Source organism: Chiloscyllium plagiosum, chromosome 3, assembly GCF_004010195.1.
Source record: "Chiloscyllium plagiosum isolate BGI_BamShark_2017 chromosome 3, ASM401019v2, whole genome shotgun sequence".
Taxonomy (NCBI): domain Eukaryota; kingdom Metazoa; phylum Chordata; class Chondrichthyes; order Orectolobiformes; family Hemiscylliidae; genus Chiloscyllium; species Chiloscyllium plagiosum.
Window position 1 is genome coordinate 3,000,588 of NC_057712.1, and position 26,622 is coordinate 3,027,209.

At 39.6% G+C, this 26,622-nt stretch overlaps 1 protein-coding gene across 1 annotated transcript in view; it reads left to right on the forward strand.

Annotated features, from left to right (window-relative positions):
- The window catches only part of dpysl5b (dihydropyrimidinase like 5b), a 64,985-nt gene that overhangs the window by 23,457 nt on the left and 14,906 nt on the right, over positions 1 to 26,622 (forward strand). Inside the window, exons 3-10 of the mRNA XM_043676164.1 lie at positions 2,685 to 2,864; positions 3,094 to 3,162; positions 5,918 to 5,962; positions 6,061 to 6,136; positions 10,016 to 10,172; positions 13,610 to 13,751; positions 18,328 to 18,470; positions 21,216 to 21,423. Coding sequence (XP_043532099.1) covers positions 2,685 to 2,864; positions 3,094 to 3,162; positions 5,918 to 5,962; positions 6,061 to 6,136; positions 10,016 to 10,172; positions 13,610 to 13,751; positions 18,328 to 18,470; positions 21,216 to 21,423 — 1,020 coding nt within the window. The remainder of the gene's footprint in view (positions 1 to 2,684; positions 2,865 to 3,093; positions 3,163 to 5,917; positions 5,963 to 6,060; positions 6,137 to 10,015; positions 10,173 to 13,609; positions 13,752 to 18,327; positions 18,471 to 21,215; positions 21,424 to 26,622) is intronic.

A 26,622-nucleotide genomic window follows, 5' to 3' on the forward strand; every position in this document is an offset into this window, starting at 1 on the left:
TCTCTCTCTCTCTCTCTCTCTCTCTCTCTCTCTTACTGACCATGTAGTCGCTGCCTTTGTCTGTCATCCTCCTTTTAAAGGTGCAGCTGTTTTGTTCTTTTCTCTCCCAAAGTTCCGAAACAATTCAACGGCCTATAAAACAGTAATTGCTGCTCCTGAAATTCTAGGAAATCACCTCCAATGCCTCAAAAAAGGAGAAGCTCTTTGAGCCACAATTTTTTTCCCATCCTCCATTTCTTTCTGCATTTTGTACCCTTAATATCCTTGTAATGTCTGTCTGTTTATGAAGAGGAGAATTTAAGAAGGGGTAGAGGTAATTTTCAAAGCTATAATTTAGCAGTTCAGGTTCCTAATTGTCATTGTTTAAAGACTGTTTGTATACAATAAAGTTATTTTCTTGTTAAGTGCAGAAACAAGGTGAGCATTTTCTTTAAACCAGAGTTTGTCAGTCAGTTAAATTGAATAGTTTGACTATATTTTTCATATTTGTGACTAGTCTGGGATTAGTGGGGCTTGATTTCCAATGCACTACCCCAGTGAGTCATGACAATAGAAAACGTGCAACACAACATCTACATGACCATGTTTGAAACAAACAGTGATTCATATTTTTCCCTTATAATCCATAAAATAATTTTCTTAGCCAGTAAAATGGTTATTTGGGTATATCCGTTCATCAATTGCAATTTCTCAGGTTTGCTCCAACTATAACTTGTACACCAGCCGTTCCTATGTCTGTTGGTCTTCTCAACATCAAATATTTCTGTTGAAGGAACATGAATGAATGTGTGGAATAAAGTACAGTCTGGAATATGAAAGCATAGTCAAAAGCATCCATAGTCTTTTTTTTTAAGATGGAAGACTGGAAAGCTAGTAGATTTTAATATTTTGAGAAATTTGGCTCCTGCACCTTGCATGCAAGTACAACATGCAATTTGGAAGACTCGTGTGTAGCCTTTATTGGAATTGAATAAAGTACATCGAATCACATTTTTAGACTATGCCTTCTTGCCCTCGACTTTCCAACAGGTTGAAATAGTTTCTCGATCAATTCAATATGTTGCTTTTATACCTTGGAACTGTCAATCAGATGGCCCCTTAATTTCCTACATTTCAATGTGGGCAAAACGTCTTCTGTGGTGAGACAACGCCAGAAATATACTGTGTACTCAAGTGCATCTTTCCATAGGAAAAAAGAATTTGTCATAGGAGGGATACGGTAGAGATTACAAGATTGAATCATGAGATGAGAGGATTGTGCTTTGAAGAGTGTTTGAGTAGAATTGGCCTTTAATCTTTGGAATTTAGTAGAATGAAAAGTGATCATATTATTCTTGGTGGGCTTGGTCAGACAGATTTTAAGTGACTTTTGTTACAACACTGGGGTAACACAGAAAAGATTTATTCCATGCGGTAATCTGTGAAAACTCAAGAGGCCAAGAACTAGTTAAAGTAAAATGAAACAACTTTATTTCTTAAAGTATAACAGAGAATAATTAACTAACAACTATTTAAACTCCTTCCTCTAATCTATCTTTTACTTTCCCTTCCATAATACTAGTCTTATAAAACCCCCGAGTAATATTTATCAAAAAATTCAAATTTCAAAACCAGCCAGCTGTTGTATCTTCCTCTTAGATTTGCTCTCTAGGTCGTTGTCAATATTTTTTCTCTGTGCAAACTCCTTCTCTAGGTACCTCTCAGAGAGTTCTTACTAGCAGGAGAAAGTGAGGACTGCAGATGCTGGAGAACAGCACTGAAAATGTGTTGCTGGAAAAGCGCAGCAGGTCAAGAAGGGCTCATGCCCGAAACATCGATTCTCCTGCTCCTTGGATGCTGCCTGACCTGCTGCGCTTTTCCAGCAACACATTTTCAGTTCTTACTAGCAGCCTACGTCTGTTGGTCTTTTGGCGGTTCTCCCCTAAATGTTCAATTTTCCCGGTCTTATACCCCCAAAGCATTGGATTGTCAATATACTCAATTCAAATTTGATTGGCTTGTTTTTTTAGGGGGGGGGGGGTTATAATTTAAACGGATTGGCCTAATTTAAATTTGTTTTTGTCACCAGGCAACCAGCTACCCTAACTGCTGGACCACATGTTACATTGTATTTTATTCAGAACACTTGGTGCTGTCAGGTAGTTCTGCCAGCTTTTAACTCTCTTAAAGGTACAGTACACCCACATCTTCATAACACTCTTTACCCTGGCTGGAGAATCTAAAACTAAGAATTACAGAATAAGGAGTTGCCTAATTATGAGGAAAAGTTTCTTCACTCCAGTGGTCGTGAATCTTTGGAAATGTCTCCCCAGAAGTCTGTGAATGCTCAGTCATTGAGTACTTTTAAGATAGTATTAAATAGTTTATTGATTGTTAAGGGAATTAAGTGTAATGGACATAAGTTAGGAGAGTGAAGTCACACAACACCAGGTTATACTCTAACAGGTTTATTTGAAATCACAAGCTTGAGGAGCGCTGCTCCTTTGTCAGGTTCACCTGGTGTTGTGTGACTTCTAACCTTGTCCACTCCAAACCCATGCCAGCATCTCCATATTATTGAATAACAGAACAGGATTACAAGACACTGTGTAGTCTTCTATTCTTATTTCTTATGCTCTAAATAAAAATGATGTAAAACAAGTGCATTTATAGATGATATCTTCAACATTTTTCTCTTTATATAGGTGCAATTTGAAATGGAAGAACTAGTGAGGGAGCATGGAGTGAATTCATTCCAGACTTACATGACCTATAAGGATCAATACATGCTGCGGGATAATGAACTTTACCAAGCTTTTCGTGCATGTAAAAGTCTTGGTGCCATACCTTGTGTGCATGCTGAAAATGGAGAGCTAGTAGCAGAGGTAAATATTTCCATTTAATCTGATGTATCAACACTGAAAATTGTTTGAATTATGTCATAATTTTAGATTCTTTAAATTTTAATCTGATGTGTGCATTCAATGCAGCAGAACTTGTAGTAGCATCAGTCCTAATGCAGATGAACTGATAGGAATTAAATATTTCTGTAACCTAATTTGGTTCTTGAATGGGGCAATGTACAGTACTATAACTTTTTCTTTTGTTTTTTAGGGTGCAAAAGAAGCTCTTGAATTGGGAATCACTGGGCCTGAGGGATTGGACATCAGCAGACCTGAGGAGGTTTGTCCTATCAAATGGTTAAGTCAGATAAAGTGTATAAAATAAATATGAAATGATATTCACCTAAACTCTATATATATATTAATAACATATGGTTGCTTTTATTTTCAAGTATATAGAAGCCCTTTCCACAGATAGCAAACTAAACTTGGGGGAAAAAGACATTGAAAGGAAGCAATGCCATACATAAATTTAAATAGTTTATTCTATTCATTAATTGCATGTTTCTGTCTGTCTGCTTATTTTAAAACAATTGGAAATTCATCTTTGGTAGCTCTGGGGACTAGGGCATAGGGATGATCATGAAGTAGGCTGTACTTATCTCCTAGAAAGAAATAAGAGGAGCCCATGAGATTGTCATTAAGATTGAGATCATCCAATTAGCTGACTAAACCTGTTGGACTGTAACCTGATGTTGTCTGATTTTTAACTTTGTCCACTCCAGTCCAACACCAATACCTCCACATCGTACCTTCTTTGTAGAAGCTGACCAGGCCAAACTTTTCTGAATATTTCCCTTCTGTCTTATTTGTGAATTTAATCTTCCTCTAGTTTCTGTACTGTTTCTCCTCATGAACTCCTCACCCTATTTGCACTAAACTGCTGACCACCTAGCTATTCTTCCTGACTCCAATGATAATTGTGCCCTCCCACAGTATCAAATCAGTCCTTGTTAATGACACAAATGATATTATGCTTGCCTGTGTTAAAAGTAAACTATACTTCTTCATTCTTCTCTGCCTGCAGCTGTTGACTTGGTGAAATGTACCATCCTCATCCCAAACCTCTCCACAACTCTAAATTTTGATAAGACTGCATATGCCTGATTCTATGTTGACACATCTGTTTCAGGTAGAGCATTGTCTGCAGTGGTTTCTCTTCCATTCCTGAATTGTGCCTCTAGTGTGCTTCAATAGTTTGTCATTGACAATGTCCTATTTCTTATTTACATGCTACCCCTTGGTGACATCATCCAAGACATACATTAGTTCCCTCCCATAGGCTATCCATATCCAGCCCTACTTCACCACCAGCTCTCTCCATTCCTCCACTGTATCTGACACCTAGTCGCTGGAATTCCAACCCTAACAGCATTGTGAGCCAACCCACAGCAGGTGGACTGCAGCAGTTCAAGAAGGCAGGTCGCCACCACCTTCTCAAGGACAACTAGGGGTGGGCAATAAAGGCTGGCCGGCCATCGACACCCAACTCCCACAAATGAATAAAATAGGATAATTAAAGTCTAGGATTGGAAGAGCCGAAATTTCCTCCAGCCAATATTGGGAAATCTGAACCATTACTTCCAGTCTCAAAGACAATTGCATTGCCACTAACATCACCCTCTCTTTGGCACCTCTCTGAGGTTAAATCAGATTTTTTGCACTGCTGGTGTCACATTTGGCAGCTAGCTGAACTTCCAACCACATATCCATGCCACTACTAAACAGAACTGCAGATGCTAGAAATCAGAAATTCAAACAGAAATTGCTGGAAAAACTCAACAGGTCTGGCCATGTCTGAAGAGACAAATCAGGGTCAATGTTTCAAGTCCAATGATGGGACTGAAACGTTAACTCCGATTTATCTCCATCAGTGCTGCCAGTCCTGCTGAGCTTTTCTAGAAATTTCTGTTTTTATTGTCCATGCTGCCACTACTTATTTCTGCCTTTAGAACATAGCTTGGCACAATTCCTGGTTCTGCTCAGCGGCTACTTAAACCATCATCCATTTTGTCACTACCAGAATTGGTTCTTTTAGCCTAATTGTTCTCCCAGATTATATTCTTTGTATTCTTTAGATCTTCAAAATGCTCAAACTCATGCCAAGTTCTATTGCTATTAGCCTTCACCACTGTGCTGACTGATATTGGATCCAGGTTAAGCAGTAGCTGCATTTTAAAAATGTAATTGTCTCAAATTTGTGTGTGGACCCTATGTCTAATCTCCTGCATCTTTATATCCCTCCATGGTATCAGTGTACCTCCAGTTCTGTGATTTTAGATCCCTTTGCACATCTCTTTTCCCCCTTAATATGATCCTTTAATTCCTACCTCTTTGACCAAGTTTTTGCCTATTTGCCCCAGTGGCTGAACATTAGAACAGGTTTGATAGCGCTCCTGTAAAGTGCCTCAGTATTTTACTATGTTAAGTGCATTCTTCCTGAAATTGGATTGCATTGCATAATCTGACTTTGTGGAAGTATGCAGTATGATACAAGTTAGATAGCATTTGATTTCAGTGTAAGTTTCAAAGTGTTAGTAACTGTTATGCCATGGAAATAGAAAACGTGTCCATTTTGAGCTGAGATGTGAATGAAAAACACACAAGAAGCTGAGTAAGCTTCTGTTTAACTTGTTTGCCAATCAAAATAATGCTAGTTCAGTAAGTTCTCTATATGTTTTGTCAATATAATGTTAAGCTTTTTTTTGTCTCACAAAATTTTGGATATTTAAATGTAGATGATTTAAAATATATGATTGTTAATTGTTGGAACTATTGGATGTTCCCCAGCAGTCATATTAAAACTGCGCATGAAGGTAAGTTGTTCATTAAAATTGTTGCAGGGAATATTGTTGGAACTTGCAAAAGCTAAAAAACCTTATTTTAAAATTCAGTAATCTTATCTTATTTACTGCAAAGTTCTGTGCTGTCCCTAAACGTATTTTGGAAAATTGAAAGCTGTTCTGATTTATTTTCCACTAAATGTAATTTGTGGATGAAAAATGTTTAAAGTATTTCTTTCTTACTTCACACAGCTTGAGGCGGAAGCAACACATCGTGCCATCACAATTGCCAATAGAGTGAGTTTTGCAGTTAAGAATTTATGCATTAAATATATACTCTTTGGTGTTTCAGCTGAGCTCCATATCTAACTCTTCCCATTAACATCCAATTTCAGACCCATTGTCCATTATATTTGGTTAATGTCTCAAGCAAATCTGCAGGTGATGTTATTGCTTCTGCAAAAATGCAAGGTAAGCGTGGTACTGGAGTATGTAAAAACAAAACTAGTTACATCCAGTGCATTTATTCTCCAACATTACACATAAATTTGTTCTCAATCAGGTTGCATGTGACAATGTTCTACATCTCGTGGTAAAGATGAAGTAGTACTTAGGAAATGTATGATTTTTAAATGTTATTTATAGAGTTCTGTTTTGTAAAATTGAACTATAGAGTCAATGTCATACAGCATCAAAATAGACCCTTTGCTCCATTCAGTCCATGCCGAACATAATTCCAAACGAAACTAGTCCTACCTGCCTGCTCCTGGCTCATGTCCCTCCAAACCTTTCCTATTCAAGTATCTATCCAAATGTCTTTTAAATGTTGTAATTGTAACCACATCCTCCACTTTCTCAGGAAGTTCACTCCATATGTGAACCACCCTCTGTGTAAAAATAATTTGCCTCTTATGTCTTTTTTAAACCTCTCTTCTCTCACCTTAAAAATGGGACCCCCAGTCTTGAAATCACCCATCCTAGGGAAAAGACAACCATTAACTGAATATATACCTCTCATTATTTTATAAACTTCTGTCAGATTGCTTCTCAATCTTCTATGCTCCTGTGAAAAATGTCTCAGCCTATCCAGCCTTTCTTTATACCTCAAACCTTCCATAACATCCTGGTCAATCTTTTCTAAACCCTCTCCGGCTTGATAAATACCCTTCCTATAACTGGACAACCAGAACTGGATGCAGTATTCCAGAAGAGGCCTCACCCATGTCCTATACAACCTGAACATGACGTCCCAACTCCTATACTTAAAGGACTGAGCAATGAAGGCAAAGGTGCCTTTTTACCTACCCCATCTCTGTCACAAACTTCAAAGAATAATGTACCTGCACCCCTAGGTTCCTGATGAAGGGCTTTTGCCCGAAACGTCGATTTTGCTGCTCGTGGGATGCTGCCTGAATTGCTGTGCTCTTCCAGCACCACTGATCCAGAATCTGGTTTCCAGCATCTGCAGTCATTGTTTTTACCCCTCTGTACTACAACACTACCCAAGGCCCTGCCATTGGTTGTGTAAGTCCTACCCTTGTTTGTTGTACTAAAATGGAATACCTCGCATTTACTCAGACTGAACTCCAGAGCCAAAGGTTGCATTATTACTAACTAGGTCATGGAGAAGTTTGTACCTTGAGGGATAAGTCCTTTCTTCACTTCAATTTTTTTAAACACCCTGTGGATCCTTTTTTAACAAGCTGTGAACAACTTTTTAATGCATTATATCTTCCAAACAGATAGAACAAGTAATGTTGACTTGAGAAACCTAGATTGTTTTGAATTGCCTACCAAATTGTACCTTTCTAAATGACTATCATACATCTTTTTGAAAGAGAGAGCCTTTCATTTGACAAGCTTGAGGCTTAAGGATAACTGTCTGAATCTTAATGACTGATCCTAGCAGGCAAGAAACTTTATAAAATAAAGGGCAAGCACTTGACTGTCAAGTACAGGCAAGCATGCATGTTTTCAATCACACTTTAGGAACTCAGAGGAAATTTCATCAGGAAATAGCAGCCATGCCTTTTATCTTAAATTCGCAGTGCTTACTGTTTAGGTTATTATTCAAATGAAAAGTTTTAGAGCAGAAATAGTTCATAATTTGAAATCACATGGAGCCCTACTTCCATCATAAAGCTGAATTCTTACTTTAGGAGACGACTATAACATTATTTTCTTTGTCTCAGTACATCAAGTCATTTAGGGTGTAGGTTTCTCGCTGAGCTGTAGGTTTGCTATCCAGACGTTTTATTACCTGGCTAGGTAACATCATCAGTGGCGACCTCCAAGTGAAGCGAAGCTGTTGTCTTCTGCTTTCTATTTATATCTTTCTCCTGGATGGGGTTCCTGGGGTTTGTGGTGATGTCATTTCCTGTTTGTTTTCTGAGGGGTTGATAGATGGCATCTAGATCTATGCAAGGACTGCCACAAACACTACGTAGGACAAACAGGAAGAAAGTTAGCCACCAGGATACACGAACACCAGCTAGCCACAAAAAGACATGACCCTCTCTCTCTCATAGCCCTAAACACGGATGAAAAAAACCCACCATTTCGTCTGGGACAACACATCTATCCTGGGACAGGCTAAGCAAAGACATGCCAGAGAATTCCTAGAGGCCTGGCACTACAACCACAACGGCATAAACAAACACATAGATCTAGATGCCATCTATCAACCCCTCAGAAAACGAACAGGAAATGACATCACCACAAACCCCAGGAACCCCATCCAGGAGAAAGATATAAATAGAAAGCAGGAGACAACAGCTTCGCTTCACTTGGAGGTCGCCACTGATGATGTTACCTAGCCAGGTAATGAAATGTCTGGATATCAAACCTACAGCTCAGTGAGCAAACCTACACCCTAAACCTCGACCTGAGCTACAAACTTGCAAACATCAAGTCATGACTATTTATTTAGGTATTTGTCAGATATTATTCAGCACTAAGAAAAGGCATTGTAAATCTTATTCAGTAATTTTAGATTTCTTGTTTGTTCCTCTGCTGTCAAGAGTAGTTTATCTAAATTCGTTTAATTTCTTCAGACCTGAAAACAAATTCAGAATTTCTATTTAGAACTCGCCACTTCTCTTTCTCTGTCTCTCTTTCTCTCTATTATTTTTTCTCTCTCCCTGTTTTTTTTCTCTTTCTCCATCTTTCTTTCACTGCCTTCACTGGTCTACATATCCTTCATTTTTCTTTTAGTGATACATAATTTTGTCACATTTGGGTTTTTTTTGCTGTCACTCTGTTCTCTTCTAAGCACCTCCTTTTTAAAAAAAATCTGTCAACACAATGGTCTTTCTGGGTTGCTCAGTGGGGGTAACACACCTTTTAACTTTTACCTAGAGACTTGAACTGCTCCTAGTCCGTACATACCCAAGACCACAGTTTCAAAGCTTTTGACAGTGGAGAAGGAAATATTGATATAATTTTGATGATGGTCTAATAATAATAAAGAAAAGAATTAAAAACCTGCCTTTTCTTAAGGCCACAATTAGTTTTTGAATGATAACTCCTTAACAAGCTTGTTTTTATGTTTGGCTAGCATTGTGATTTAATCTTGTAAAAGTGCTTAATAATTTAACTTTCACTAAATTTGAGAACTAGGTGGAATCAATACATGTGTATTGTTTCGCTGTTACAGCTCTCTCCTGACTTTTTGGATTCACCATCTTAAATTGGCCTTTGCCCCCTCCCTTGACCATTCCAATGTGTGACTTAATGATGTAGGCCAACAGGTGGATTATCTAATACTAGCCTACCTGAGCCTATCACTTTTACTAGTTCCTCCTTTGACCAGCTTTTACTCACCTAATGTAATATCTCATTCTATGGGCTGGTGTCGAATTTTGAATGATAGTGTTCATGCAAAGCAAATGAGATGTTCTGTTATGTTAAAAGAACAATGAGTGTCTCACCCATCTCACCTCATCCTTTGCTAATTATATACTCACAGCTGTGCTTTTTATCAATTTTATCAATTATGTCAGAGTACCCAAAATGAGGGTCTGGCTGAATGAATGGTTCATACCTGATAAAGCTATTCATTAAATTCTACCAATATATTCTTTGCAGAAGATTCCTTTTAACAACAATATCCTCAAACTGGTCATGTGTGGAATTAAAGGTTAATATATGTTTGCAACAATATACATTAAGCCAAACTTATTCTACGTTTCATACAATGAAAGTGGGAGCCTCTGACATACAGAATGAAGATAAAGTGAAGGACTGTATCTGTACATGTGACAAAAGTATATTTAAAATGGCAAGCTATAATTTGATGAATGAAGTATAGATATGCTGTTTTTTGAAATTCTAAACTTCAATCTTTTTAAGGCAAAATTATATATGGGGAAACAACACTAGCACACACAACTCTCAATGGATCAAGCTATTACCATCCGGACTGGTCTCACGCTGCTGCTCATGTTACTGCACCTCCTCTCCGACTGGATGCTAGCACTCCCAACTACCTCATGAGTCTGCTAGCCAAGTGAGTTTTAGTAACAAGCTAACCCATTCTTTTCCTTCAAGCACACCACCTGAAGTTTGAAAACTATTTTGACTAAGTTGTAGTCAACTATGTTACATGTTTGCAGGTGCATCTGATAAATTGTGCTGCCTGAGTGATAATAGTGTGATAAATTGGCAAGTGCATTTTTAAAGTACTATGTATTATATAAATTGTACATGGATTAGAATTTAGAGTTTTAATGTGGAAGTAATATGAATGCTAACAAAATGTGTCAATGGCCAAAAATCAAGTTGCCATTATTTTTATTTCAATGGCAAACTAAAAATGCTACAAATAATCATTATTTCTTCATGTTTTGGCCACTGTTTCTCGAAATTACTCCATCTGGTCTATGTATATAACAAGAAATACCTCTTATAACATAGTTAAAAATCACACAACACCAGGTTATAGTCCAAAAGGTTTAATTGGAAGCACTAGCTTTCGGGGCACTGGAGTACATGATTGTAAGCTACAGTGTGATGTAACTGAAATGATACATTGAAAAATACCTCGATTGTTTGTTAAGTCTCTCATCTGTTAGAATGACAATGTTAGTTTCACTTCTTTCATATGTAAATCACAAAACATTTTTACATACAAGTTACATTCTCAAGTGAACTTTAACAATTGGTGTCAGCCTAGATAATGTATTGGGTACTAGCACCTCTGTGTGCTACTGTCTGTGCCATAATGTTTAGACTGATACTAATCTAAAAAATGAATTAACAGAATCTTACATATAATCATACAGTTTTTGAGTAAATTACAATGTAACTTTACAAGTACAAATTCACCCCACAAACTTATATGTGTATGTGTGCATGTGGGTGTGTGTGTTGGAGAGTCGTGGTGAGGTTGCGAATGTCTCTTGTTTTATAACATAATGTTCGTTACTCCTTAGATACTGAAGCAGTTTATGCCTTTGTGCAGTAAAACTTGGGTAGTATTCAAGCCGGGACTGATAATTGACAAGTAGCTTTCATGTCATGCCAGTGCAAACTTGTCTCCAAACTTATCTCCAGTAAGAGGGCTGAACTATCTCCTGAATTTTCAATGGTACTATCATTAAGTCCCTTGCCATCAATGTTCTGGATTACCATTGACCAGAAAATTAACTTGGCTAAAGTGAGGACTGCAGATGCTGGAGATCAGAGTCAAGATTAGAGTGGTGCTGGAAAAGCACAGCAGGTCAGACAGCATCCGAGGAGCAGAAAAATCGATGTTTTGCGCAAAAGCGTAATGAAGGGCTTTTGCCCAAAACATTGATTTTCCTGCTCCTTGGATGCTGCCTGACCTGCTGCGCTTTTCCAGAAAATTGACTTGTCCAGTCTCATAAATACTGTGGCTACACAAATAGGTCTAATGCCAGGAATTCTACATGTGTGACTCACCACCTGACTATCCAAAATCATTTCCTCATCTACAAGGCAGAAGGACTGTGATGAATATACTGCAGTTGCTTGGACGAGTGCCGTGCCAACTCCCTTAAAACAAAATTGGTATTATCCAAGTCAAAGCAGCCTGCTTGATTAGCACCTGTTCCCCACCTTAAATACTGACTCCATCATTGAGCACACTATCTGCAGTGGATACTGTTTACAAAATGCACTGCAGCTCGCCGAGGCTTCTTAAGTAGCACTTACCAATCAACAATCTCTATCACCTGGAAAGACAAGGTAATGGTTGCAATGGAACAATACCACTTTCAAGTATCTCATCCACTATCCTAACCTGAAGATATTCTTCATTATCACTGGGTTAAAATCTTGGAGCTCCATACCTAAATGCACCACTGGAGAATTTTCATATCCCAGACTGCTATAATTAAAGAAGGTGCTTCAAGACATCTTCCTGGAGACAGTTATGGATGGGTAATAATTAGTTGTCTTGCCACTGACATCAATGATGTGAATTTTTTACTTTAAAATAAAAGCAAAAACACAGATAATCATGCAAATTGAAAGTTACGAAACTTGATTTAAAGAAATATTTGTAAATGCTTCTAAACTGCTTCAGACTTGCCTTTTTACCTGAACACTAGGGCAGAAGTAATTGAATTGACTTAGGGAACTTCCAGGCGGTTGGACAAATTCTGAGCGACAAATGCATCAGCGAAAGGTATAAATTTTGCTTGGTTTCTTTAACTTCAGTGTGTTCATTTTGGCAATTTAGTTCAAGCGTACCTAACTGAAAGTTAATGTGTTATTAATGTGAAGTTGTCCACTGGTTGGAAAAAAAGAATGGCAGAATATCATTCAAATGGCCATAGATTGTGAAATGTTGATGCACAAAGGGACTTGGGTGTCCTTGTACAGTGTCACTGAAAGCAAACAAACAGCAAGAGTTAGAAAGATAAATAGTATGTTGGCCTCCATTACAAAAAGATTTGACAACAGAACCAAGGAAGCCTTACTGTTGTTTTGCAGGGCCTTGATGAGACAATGCCTGGAGTGTTATGTGCAGTTTTGGTCTCCTTGAAGATGAAGGTTCACTATACTGATTCTGGGCAGGTTTATATATGAGGAGAGATTGGGTCAACTGGGATTATATTCACTGACGTTTAGAGGAATGAAATGGGATCTCATTAAAACATATTAAATTCTGACAAGGCTGCAGAGACTGGATGCAGGGATGTGGTTTCCTGTGGTCCACCGTTCCAGAGCAAGTGGTCATGGACTCAGGATACTCAGTGTTTCAGACTGAGATGAGGAGATGTGTTTTCTTTTAGACAGTGGTAAATCTGTGAAAATCTCTACCACATAAAACTGTGGAGGCCAGGTCACTGAAGATATTTAAGGAAGAAATAGATTTCTGGAGACTAAAGATCTCAAAGGGTATGAGGAAAGAGTGGGAGTATGTCATTAAGATGGAGACCAACCATGATCATGTTGAATGGTGAAGCTGGCTCAGTAGCCCAAATGGTCTACTCTTTGTTTCTGAATGACTGAGGTATAAGTGATAGCTTGTTAGAAAAAGTTTCTGCATAGTGTGCACAAAGCCACTAATAATTTTGACTTAACAGTTTAGTTGGGAATTACGGCATAAATGTTTTGATCAAGTTGAAGACTGGATGCAATGTCTGCCACTAGCATTAAGTGAAAGCGACTCACCTACCGGTGTGGCTTATCCTGTATTGAGTGGCCATTTGTTTAGCAGCTAGATTTTGGAATGGGAACATTCTGAGAGTTTGCTTTTTTGTAAATAGCTTCAATAAGAATCATAAATCTTCAGTGGGAAGTCAGGGCAGAAAAATATATATTGCATAACTATGAAATATGTTATCGTAATTAACCTTAAATTGAAATTATCAAAACTTGAATTCAATATAAAATCTTTCAAGACAGAAGTACCTAATACCAATACTTCATTTAAAGACTGATTAAGTATTATTACTGTTCTTTTATTTTTCTTAGTGATACCATTAATGTCGTTGCTTCGGATCACCGTCCATTTACTATCAAGCAAAAAGCTATAGGGAAAGAGGATTTTACTAAAATTCCTCATGGTGTTACTGGAGTGCAGGACAGAATGACTGTTATCTGGGAGAAAGGAGTGGTATGTTTGATATTCCTTTGATATCTTTGATGTTGATTAGTATTACTTGTACATTAGGAAGTCTCACAAATTATGGTAATTATTGTAAACTGGAGAAGATCTTTCAAACATTCAAGCTAATTTCAATCACAGTTATTTCCTCAATTTTTCTTGTGAACTTGCATACATCAGAATGAGGTTGCCATACAGTAGAATAGAATGAGGTTTAATTTATATCACTGTATTGTTGATGTTAGAATAGTTGGAACGTATTAGAAGAACATCCCTGATACATTGTATATTTTCCCTTTCCTACATTCTTCTTGATTTCTTGAAAAGGTTGCTATTGCATTCTTTAATTGATTTGATTTATTTATTGTTACTTGTATTTTATTGCAAAAAACAAAGGACCCTCGATTATCCGAACGAGATGGTTGGGCACCATTTTGTTTGGATAATCGATTATTCAGTTAATCGATTAAATGCCTTTCCTCTGGGGCTCGGAGTTTTTGAAGTTTGCTCCCCATTCAGGAGAGTAGGCAGCAGCACAGAGTGCGTGGACCACCCCACCAAACCCACCCGCTGTTCATCCCCGCCCCCCCCCCCCCAGGGCAGCTGGACTGGATGCTGCTGCCTCTGTGGGGTAAGTCTCCACATACACACACACACCTTTTTACTGCAACTTTTTGATAGGTTCCACCTTTGCCCTGTACAGGAACAATGTTGGAGAGATTATCTGGGGAAGGGGGGATGTAGGGTACACCCCTCTTTAGAACTCCAGGGAAAGTGTGGGATGAGAGAGGGGGCGGAAGGTCAGTCATTTGGAGACAGTGCCTGTTTAATCATTGTAAACAAAACACGCGATCACTGTTGGAAACATGTCTTTGATGTAATGTTTCTATCGGGACCTCAAGATCTCCTTTGGATGATCCTATATTCGGATAATTGATATTCAGATAATCGAGGTTCCTCTGTATTGCGTTGTCGCCACCATTCTCTGTGAAGAGAAATCAAAGTTAACATCACGAGTCCGGTGACTCTTCCTCACTGGACCCAAAACATTAACTTCTTCACAGATGCTGCCAGACTTGCTGAGCATTTCCAGCAACTTCTGTTTTTGTTTCAATTCTTTATTCAAAGTGGGAAAATGAATAATATTGTATGTCCTAACTTTTAACATCATACTGAAATTTTCCATTTTATCAGATCAATTGATAAACATTACTGTTGGAGTTACGTAATTGGAAGTACTCTTCTGATTTTGCTAAATGTTTATTTTTCTTAGGTCTTGTGTATTGAAGTTTGTATAGGTAACACATTGGGTGGGATTGCCTTCACCTCGGAGGTGATGGGGCCAATAACGTGAAGGGAAAATCATCAGGCAGGTTGACACTAACCGGATATCTGTCCCCCACCCACTACCTAGGCAGCCTTCCTAACGTGTTGTCAATTAATGGCCATTTAAGTCACTTGACCTATCCTCAGTCCGATTACCTACATTCCTGTCAGGTGTGAGAAGTTGCTGCTTTCCTGACAGAGAAACCAGGGTAGTTTGCTTGCTGAGCTGATGGTCTCCATATTCCCCAATCTTGGTTAACGGATGGGGACAGGGAGATGGACACTGAAAGCTACCCTCTTCCTTTGGACTCTCTATTGCCACAATGCCCACCCTGCAATCAAGCCCCAAAAAAATGCTTGCTGTTTTCGCTGTGCAGTTGTTCATGTCTGTGCAACCTGGGCCTGGGTCTCCAGCAACTCTGCCCAATGGACAACATTGAAATATGCTTTATCAGGCAGACTTCCTTGCTCTTGGCGGGGGGGTGGGGGAATGGTTAGGCATGACAAAAGATGCCTGCCTCCATTAACGTTGACTCTGTTAGTGACTTTTCCTGCCTTGCATCTGGGACATTGATTTACTTGGGTACAGATCATGGAGAAAATTGAAGAAAGAGGGTAGGTCAGCCAACATTCCTGTCTGTTTTGCTGATCTATTAAATATTTGTTGAATTATACCTCAACTTCATTTATATACCTTGTACCTTGATATCCTTACCACGGATAATTGCATGGATTTCATTCTTGAAAGGGCCAAGTGATCTGTCTACATCATAATTTATTCTAAGCTGTGGTTTTATGTCAGTTGATGCATTCCATACACACTGAAGGTGGGTTTGTGGAAGCTAAATGTATCACTGCAAAATTGCTTCCAATCTAAACATACAAGTATCTATTGCAGAAATGTAAAATAATTGTAATCATCAGTTAGCTCCAAACATGTGCGCTAAATTTCAAACAGGCAAGTCTTATTAACAAAACACTCATTCATGCCTGGTTTGACCAAAATAATCTCCTTTTGTCTCCTATCACCCAAACAGTTTCCAATACAAGTTGAAAAGGCAAGATGTGCTTTCAGTTTGCTCATAGAAGTTTATGTAGATAATGTTCCTTGTGTGTCTTTATGATCTCCTCAAAATCTAACTAGATTTGTCAGACATGACTACAATAAAACTATGCTCTATTAGCCCATAATTTCATACTTCTTCAGTGACTTTTTAACAACAGATTCCAGTAGCTTCCCCATAACCCATTCACCACCTTCAACATTCACTCCCTTCACTACTGACTGTAGTGGCAGCAGTGTCTATCATCGCTAAGTTGCACAGTGATAATTCATCTATTTCCTTCCTACTGCATAAAAGGACAAGTACAGCAGATGCATGGAAATGCCACTGCCTGTATATTCCCCTCCAAACCACTTGCCATCCAAACAGGGAAGCATATTGACATTTCTTCACTGTCACTGGGTTGCCTCTTGGATCTCCCTTCCTAACAGCACAGTGGGTGTCCCTACGCCAACGGATTGAAGCAGTTCAAGAGGTGGAGGAAACAGCGGCTAATAATTCTCTGGATGTGATTGTTGGTGGGATAGCAGGTAAGGATAAGGGGGACTCTATTGTGTTGAGAGAGGGAAGAGAGGCAGTGAGGGCCAAAGTAAGGGAGATGGGTCAGACCCAGCTGAGGGCCCTGTCAATAACAGGGCTGGGGAATCTTCAGTTGAGGTAGAAGGTGGACATAGGAGCCCCCCCCCTTATTGAAGTTGGCATCATCAGAACAGATGCAATGGAGATGAAGGAACTGGGAGAATGGAATAGAGTCTTTATTGGAAGCAGGGTGAGAGGATGTATAGTAAAGGTAAGTATGGCAGTCAGTTGGTTTGTAGTGGATCTTGGTGGCCAGCCTATCCTTAGAAATGGAAACTGATGTTGAAGAAGGGAGGAATCAGAGATGGACCAGGTGAAGAAAAGAGAGGGTGGAACTTGGAAGCGAAATAGATAACTTTTCATCAGGAATTGACAGTGGAATGCCACCAGCAGACACAGATTCCTCTCCCCTCCCTTGTCAGCCTTCCACAAGGACCTTTCCCTCCAGGACACCCTGAACCTCTCCTCCTTTGTTCCTAACAAATCCCCACAGCCTCACGGCACCTTCTGCTGCAACAGAGAGAAGGTGTAATACCTGACAACTTATGTCCTCCTTCCTCACCATTCAAGGCCCCAAACATACCTTCCAGGTAAAACAGCATTTTACTCACTCAATCTAGAATGCTGCATTTGCTGCTCACAATGCAGTCTCCTCTACATTGGGGAAACAAAGTGCAAACTGAGTGACCGTTTCACAGAATACATATATTCTGACTACAAAAAGCACCCTGATCTTCCAGTTGCATGCCACTTCAACATACCACCGTGTTCCCTGACCAACATCTCGCTTTCAGGTTTGCTGCAGTGAAGCTAGAAGAACAGCATTCCATTTTCTGCTTGGGAACTCTGCAGCCTCCTGGACTTATTATTGAGTTTAACAATTTTAGAGCTTGAGCACCTTTTCCCATGTTTTCCCTCACCTTCCTACACCAGGCCTTGCATCACATGGGCTGCTACCATACACTACCCATTGTCAGTCACTAATAGTCTCCCATTAACAGCCATTCATTCCCCGGATGAACCTTTAATCATTCCTTTGTCTGTCCAACTGTTGTTCTGTCTTTTTGGGTTTTAGCACCACCTATCATTTACTCTACCTTCCCCCACACCCTAATTTCTGTATAAAAACCAGAAAGCTACCATCAGTTCTGAAGAAAGGTCATCGGAACATGGCCCAAAACATTAACTCTGATTTCTCTTCATAGATGCTGCCAGACCTGCTGAGATTTTCCAGCAATTTCTGTTTTTGTGTCAAAGATCCAGCACCTGCAGTTCTTAAGGCTTTTTGGATCTTTGACAGTTCCTTTGTCTGTTTTGGAATTTTCTACCTGTTTTTTTCTCCCTTTCTGGGCTACAAGTTGGTCATCCATACTATGTCTTCAGAGTTGATAGTAGCTGGAAGGGAAAATTTGGTAAGATAAGTTGTTTTGAAATTTTCTCAAATCTTCAACTGATTATCCCAGTGAGAGACATGGTCCTGAGTGCAGTTTTCTTGTTAAATCAGTTGCTGGAAAATAGCATTATATGTTATAAGATCGAAGATGGTGACATAAATTTGATGGTATGTAAAACAAAATGTTGTAACTTTTTAAAGTAAATATGATTACAATTTTCAGGTCGGTGGCAAAATGGATGAAAACTGTTTTGTTGCTGTGACTAGTTCAAATGCTGCAAAGATTTTCAATCTGTACCCTAAGAAAGGAAGAATTGTTCCAGGAGCTGACGCTGACATTGTTGTGTGGGATCCAGAAGCTACAAGGTATGTATCATCAACTGTGAGTTTTGATAAAAAATACAATTAAAACTTTTGGAGAAACTAGTCCAGGAGTTCTGTTTTGTGCTTGTACACATAACCAGAAAACAGCCTACTCTGTATCACTATTATTCCCAATCTTAAATGACTTGAATAATTTCAGATGGTTCCAGGACCAAACATTGGGATAGTAGAAATTGGGATGATCATTTCTGTACAAGGCCCCCAGGGGAAGGTGGACAGCTGCGGATACATTTTAAGTTTTGTTTGTAGGCAGGGGATCTGGTTCTCCTGAAATTGGCAAGTTAGATAAAACTTTTCCAGTATGCTGGAAGCAGACAAATTGCCTTAAATTCATGTTGGAAGTGCTTGCTATTCATGTCCAGAAGGGGAATGAACCTCAAGCTTATGAATGTGGCAAAACCAGGAACAAACCTGTGGGTGGGTTGATGCAAATATGTTGTCCCATTTTCGATTCTCTCGTGTGAATTTTTTACTTCATTTGATTTGAAATAAATGATCATAGGTTTTGCTATAATGGATATCCCGAATTATGGTGAGAGAAGTGGGCATTCTTGCACATAAAAAACAATTGACTTAGTTGTCACCACCTTCTCAAAGGCAACTAGGGATGAGTAGCAACTGCTGATCTAACCACTGAAGTCTTTAGCCCCTGAATGATTTAATTAAAATACAGTTGAGCAAGACCTGCAACATAAACACAAAATGATCATTCATTTCATACCAAAACACAGGGACATATTCAAGTAATAAAAGGATAAAACAAGACTTTTCCTCCTTCATAAGGTCAGCAGTGGCAATATTCACACATGATTGTGCAATGTTCAGCACTGTTCATGACTCCTTAGATACTGAAGGAGTCCATGTTCAAATGCAACAAGATCTGGACAGTATCCAGGCTTGAGTTGACAAGTGGCTAGTAACATTTGCAACACACAGATGCTAGGCAATGATCTCCAACAACAGACAATCTTAGCACTGGCCCTTGACATTCAATGGTGTTACCATCACCGAATCCACCTCTCCACCTGCCCCAAAGAAAACCTCTATCAACATCCTGGAGGTGACCAATAACCAGAAACTCAACTGAACTTGCCATATAAACACAGTAACTACAGGAGCAGGTCAAAGACTAGGAATACTGTGGCAAGTAACTCACCACCTGACCGCTGAAAGCTTGTCCACTGTCTACAAGGCACAACTCAGTAGACAGTTGTGGTGGATGAGTGCTATTTGCCTGAATGAGTACAGCTCCAACTACACTTTAGAAGCTTGACACCATCTAAGATAAAGCAGCCCACTTAACTGGCACCACATCCACTCCCTCCACCACCGACACTCAGTAGCCGCAGTGTGTACTATGTATAAGATGCACTGCAGAAATACCTATTAGTGAAACTTCTTCTTCATGTTCACTCTAGCCAGGCCTCAGTAATCTGTAAATTACAATCAGATTTCTTCTATTCGATCACCACACACACAGCACTCCCCCACTCTAAATTCCATCGATTATAGCGCCAGTCCTCTGCCGCTCCTCATATGACAAGCATTAGAGGAATCATGGATGTAGGTGGGCAGGGTCTGGACAAGTGGAGCGAGGATGGAGTCAAAGTAGGAGTAAATAAGTTTATTGGGGTAGGAACAGACTGATTTGATGTGCGTACTGGGACAGTCTGGTTTGTGGATTTGGGGAAGGAGATAGAAATGGGCTGTCCAGGGTTGGGACACTATAAGATAGGAGGCAATGGTGGGAAGATTTCCAGAGGCCATTTCCGACATTTCCCTTCCTTTCCTTGACCTCTCTGTCTCCATTTCAGGGAATAAATAGTCCACTACCATTCACTACAAAGCCACTGACTCCCTTGGCGACTTTCACTGCAGCTCTTCACACCCCACGTCCTGCAAGGACTCCATCCCATTCTCCCAGTTCCTTCACCTACGTCGCATCTTTTTGGATGATGTCACCTTCCAAAACAGTGCTGCCGACATGGTTTGCTTCTTCCAAACCATGGGCTTCCACCCACTGTAGTAGATGGGGCCCTCAACAGCATCCAACCTATCCCTTAAGCTTCCGCTCTTGCCCTTCCCATCACTCACAACAGCATGATGTCACTCTTGTCCTCACTTTTCATCCCACCAGCCTCCGTTCTGCCATTCTCACATTCCAACCACTTAATCTGAACTGTCAACATCTTTTCTGTCCTCGCACACTACACACCACGCCTCTAACCCCAAACTAAAGCATAAATGCTGCCCCCACCACACTTCATTTCAGCTCTTATGAAGAGCCATCTAGACTCAAAATGTTAGCTTGCTCTCTTTCCATGGATTCTGTCTTACCTGTTGTGATCTCTTGTTTTAATTTGTCATCTGAAGACAATGATTGTCCAGAAATCTCTCAGAATTGCACTGACCTGTGAGCCATGGTGAGGATTAAGTCCAACTTTCTGACTCCATGGCCTTTACAAAGTGTCAGCTCCTCTACTAATTGAGCGCATTAACTTTCTTTCTCATTTGGAATACTTCAATTATGATTTAAATAAAGCATAGTTAGCTCAGCCAATGGTCAATGTTTAAATAAACAACCAATATACCTACGTTTTAAGTATATTAATTCCCATTTTATTCAGAGATTATCAGTTTGAAATTTAAAACTTGTATGTTTTAAGCAATAACTTATTCCAACAGTTCATCACTGCATGTGTAGTAAGAATTAAATGATTCTTTCAGAACAATATCCGTGAGCACTCAAGTACAGGGTGGTGATGTGAACCTTCATGAGAACGTACGATGTCATGGTGTTCCCCTGGTGACAATCAGTCGTGGGCGAGTTGTCTATGAAGATGGAATTTTTACTTGTGCTGAGGGGACAGGAAAATTCTGTCCACTTCGACCATTTTCGGAATTTGTATACAAGAAGCTGATCCAGAGAGAAAAGGTAGACTTGACTATAGTTATGCTTTTCTCCACTGACATGTAAAAATTTATAACTTTTTTGTATGTTTAATTTTAATCCTTAGTTTGAAATCATGATACATTTGGAGATGAGGAAAAGAAGCGTTGTTTGCTGCTATTTTATAGTTTTGATTTTGATTTGGTGTTCAGGGTAACTTAAGTTAGTGAAGAACGATTAATCCTGCTTGGATATTACAGCTTCAGTGCATCCATCACATCTGATAATTTTTTTTTTCTCCTTTAACTAAGTCATAGCCATCTGACCCCAATAATACTATCCACCTAAAGGTATAGACTTTTTTTTCCAAAATTAGAGTTTGGCTACTCTGCTGAGTTTGGTACCTTTGTCAGAAGGCAATGAACTTGGAGGGCAGAATGAAGGAACCAGATGGTTAAGTTTAACTATCTTGGAGATTTTGATTGAATTAATGTTTTCTAGTTTAAATAATAGCCTCGCAGAAGTGAAGAAGTCTTTTTAGAAACCCTTGATCTAACATTGAAAACATTCTGGTCCTTTCTCAAAGGAAATTTTAATCATCGAGGTAGCAAGAAATAGGCCCACAAAATGAGCCCTAGTCTCAGCAAGCTGCAACTAAAGCACAGTACTTTAAAAGCATGAAACAGTGATATACATAGGCCAAAGGTCGAGAACAAAATAGCATTAGCTTGCAGAGAGGGAGGTGGGACAGGGCCTATAAGGGAACCACAGTCAGCAACAAAGGGATGCTGATACCACCAAGATTCCTACTAGGAGGAGGAAATAGTAGTATCTCATGGGGACTAGTAAGCCTGAGGATCTTTACACAGTCACAATTTAAAACTCATAGAACTTCGTAGCTGAGGAGATCATTTGACCAATTCCACTTATGTTATCTGCCTAGTTCTATAATCATTCTTTAAATCCCATTTTATAAAAAATATTTTTCAAGTAGTTGTGCATTTTTTTATAATGATTAAGGATTCTGGTGTTGTCTGTTATTAGTTGGCATTTCACATCCCAAGAACTCTTCTGTAGAGAAACATAATATCCTTTAGTTGTTTGTTAAAGAATACTGGAATATTATAAGAAAGACAGTGGGGACCTGCGGGTTGGGAGAGTTCCAAAGCCTCTCAACCCTCAAAGAAAAATTTTCATCTGTGTCCTAAAAGGGCAACTCCTCATTTCAAACCTTGTCCCCTCGTTTTGAATTTGCACACAAGAGAAAACATCCCTTCCATGCCCACCTTGTCAAGACCATTCTCATCCAAATTGTTAATATAAATGACAAAGAAAAGTGGACCCAGTATTGATCCCCGTGGAACACCGCTGGTCAAAGACTTCCAGTCAAAAAACAACCCACCACAACTGGCCTCTGTCTCCGACTGTCAAGCCAATTCTGTATCCAATAGGCAAGCTCTGTGTGATCTAACTTTACTAATTAGATCACCATGCAGAACATTGTCAAAGGCTTTACTAAATAACATCTGCTGCTCTGCCTTCATCAATTTGTTTGGTTACTTCCTCAAAAAACTCAATCAAATTTGTGAAACGAGAAAAGATTGGTATGATTAGTAGAAGAGTTAGGAAACTGAGTTTCAGAAGCAATACTGAAGAACATGGACAAGAGAAGAAATTGAAAGAATAAAAGCAACAAATAAATGTGCAGAAAACTAAGGACAAACGTACCAGCCTTTAAATCATAAGACATTGATGGGGAATCAAGTTATTCAGTCCATTGAGCTTTCTTTTCAATGAAATCATGGTCGATCTGCTAATCATCTCCACTTTCCTGCCTTTTCCCCATCAACCTTGATTGCCTTACTAATTAAAAGCTGTCTGTCTCAGCCTTGAATATACTGAACAATCTAGCCTTGTCAGTCCTTTATGGTAAAAAAGTTCCACAAATTCATTACTATCTGAGAAAATAAATTCTTTTTCATCTCTGTCTTAAAAGCAGAGCCTTTTATTTTGAGATTACGCCCTCTAACACAAGGCTCTCCCACAAAGGAAATCAACCATTCCTTATCTAGCCTGTCAAAGAATCTTCTATGTTTCAATAATACAAATATAAATGTTTAAACTATGAAATACCAGCATGAGGACTGTATCGGCATAACTGTATTATGTGCACTGCCTCTGTATCTTTGGTTCCATATCCTGCCTATGCTGCTACGAAAGCTGAAGCGAGCTAGATGCTGTCCAATAGGGAAGTAAATAAGACAAGGATCGAAGAACTATCACTATTCCAGCTTTAAAATGATCTTTAATTTCTCAAATGCTTTGAACATAGATTACCTTGTGCTGCCTTAGTCAGGAAGTTAGTAGCTTGACAAATTGGAAACAATGAAGGGATTAACAACGATGCTGGTAAAGTATTGCTGAGTGTTGTCGATGAATATGTGGAACTTGATGTGTATATTCAGATGATGTCACTGAGAAGGCTAAATGGAGTTGAGAAATAAAATTGCCAGAATGGGAAGAGAATCTTGCAGTTGATTCTCTAGCTAGGATTTGTTGGTAAGAACTGTGAGAAACACAAAGGCAAACTGATTTCCAGGTGCCACGAAAGATCAGTGTAATCAAGGAATATTTGAAGTCCAAGGTGTTGATGTCAATAATTGCATGAATTTAAAACTATTTATTGTGACCAAGTTATACGGCTACTGCTTGTGCTCAGCTCTTGCACATGAAGAAGTGATGACCACAGTATGTCAAAGCTGGTTGTCTGTCTTTGGAATCCTCCTGGGATAACTGAGATAAATTTGAGTATCATTAATAAAGTAATGCTGCACTTGAATGGAATCAACTAATCAGAAGCAATATAAAATGGTCTCAATGCATTTTGTATTGCATGTGAACAGTTGATTCAATTCAAGTGCAGCATTGCTTTATTGATGCAGCTCACTAATTTATCTGCAGTTATCCAAGGAGGATTCCAAAGACAGAAACCAATGGTGGCACACTGTGGCCATCACTATTTGAAACAATGGCAACCTGCACTTGTATAATATCTTTAATGTAGCAAACCATCTTAAGGATATGCTTCACAGGAATGTATTCAAAATGATATGATTCTAATTCACATAAGAGATAAAAGGTGGTATTTTCCACTCACCGATATAGCATGAACTGTGTTGAGAAAGTTTGAGAAGTACAGAGAATTAAAATGTCAGTATCTCAACATCGAGAAAAGTTTTATGATTTTCCTGTTGAGCATTAAATAGCATTTTCAGAATTTCAAGCAATTGACCATTGACTACCCTATTTCTATGTATTTGCATGTCATTAATAATCCAACTTGCAATTCCTTTCTTCTTCTTTGGAGAACACGACAGTGCAAATTCCCAATATGTAAATCAGAGTGGGTGTCTGCTGGCCATGGCTCACTGAATGTTTGCCTCAGCCATCATGCACATACTTCTTCATACCCATGTCATTGCTTGCTCCTTGGTCACAATTCTTGACCCTCTGTCCACACAAGCGAATACAGGGGAACCTCAATTATCCAAATGGGATGGGTGGGCACTATTTCGTTTGAATAATTGATTATTCAGTTAATCGATTCAATGCCTTTCCTCTGGGGCAGAGTTTTCTATTAAGTCTGCTCCCTGTTTAGACTGCAGCAGCACACTCCCCAACCCTGTCCAACACCACCACCTGCCCATTCCCCAAACCCCATCCAACACCACCCCCCAAACCCCATCCAATGTCACCCCCCTGCCCGACCCCAACTCCATCCAACACCACCCCTAAACTCCATCCAACACCGCCCGCTCCCCCAAACCCTGTCCATCACCGCCCCCTCCCCCTCTCCGGGGCAACCGGACTGGACACCAACAACAAGACTGCTGCTGCCTTTGGGGGGTGAGTTTCCAAATAGTGCGCTTGCATAAACACACAACTTTATTGAAGTTGATAAATGTGGTCAATCAGCGACACCATCACACTTATCCAAGGGGCTCATTCTGGTCCAGGGGAGCAAGCACATTCAGTCCTGCGGATCAAGTGCAACCAGTCCTGGGATTACAGGTAGGTGTGTTAGGATACTATGGAGACATCAGCCCATGAGGTTAGCCTATTCTTCTTGCAGTGAGACAAAGAGAGTGATTGAATACGTTGGAGGTTGTGGGTGATAAAGGGGCAGGAAAGGTGGTGAGGTGTCCCCAGTGAGAGAGTAGTAAGCACAGGGGAGAGGAATGGGGGAGGATGAGATGATTGAGAACTATTAAGTGGGCATGATGCATGTAATAGTGAGAGCTGTAGTCTGTGAGCCATGGTGACATGTGCATAAGATGGCAAAGTTAGTGTGATTAGTAGCTCAATTGTTCTGAGGTAGCAGAGAGAATTTAGGTAATACTATTTCTTGTGGAATGCAGAAGATCATTGACCTTATGTACAACTAGCTGTTCTGCTTCACCAAAACCACAGTACTCACTCAGGCTGCAATTTGGGTCCCAGCCGACTTGGTTTGGTGGTGTGGCCTCCTGAGGGAGCTTGCAGGAGAAAGGGCTGCCCTCCTGTCCTCCAATAGCTGCAGGTCCCTTTCCACAAAGTGGGGAACATAGTTTCATAGAATATAGAAAGGTAGAGCACAGAACAGGCCCTTCGGCCCACCATGTTATGCCAATAACCTAACCTACGCACCCCTCAATTCAATGCTGTCTATGTGCATGTCCAGCAATCACTTAAATATCCCTAATGACTCTGCTTCCACCACCACTGCTGGCAACGCATTCCATGGAACAATGGACTGACAGAAGAGACACAACAAACAGTGAGACAAACTGTCGTACCTATGATAATAAGGAAAAGACAAACACATAACCTCAACACCAAGGAGAGGGAAGCACTGAAATCACTAAGAAACGATAAGAACATAATCATACTACCAGCAGATAAAGGCAGAATGACGGTCATCCTAGATAAATCTGATTACATCCAAAAAGCACAACAACTACTTGCAGATATCAACACCTACCAAATGAAGGAATTTGACCCCACACCACAACTCACCAATAGGATAAATAACACACTAAGGAATCTACAAAAAAAAAACGGACAGATAACCAGAGCCGACCTACAAAGAATGAAACCGGAAAGCAACAACACCCCCAAATTCTATGGATTACCTAAAGTACACAAACCAGACATCACACTCAGACCCATAGTATCACTACCAGGGACACCATCACACAAACTGGC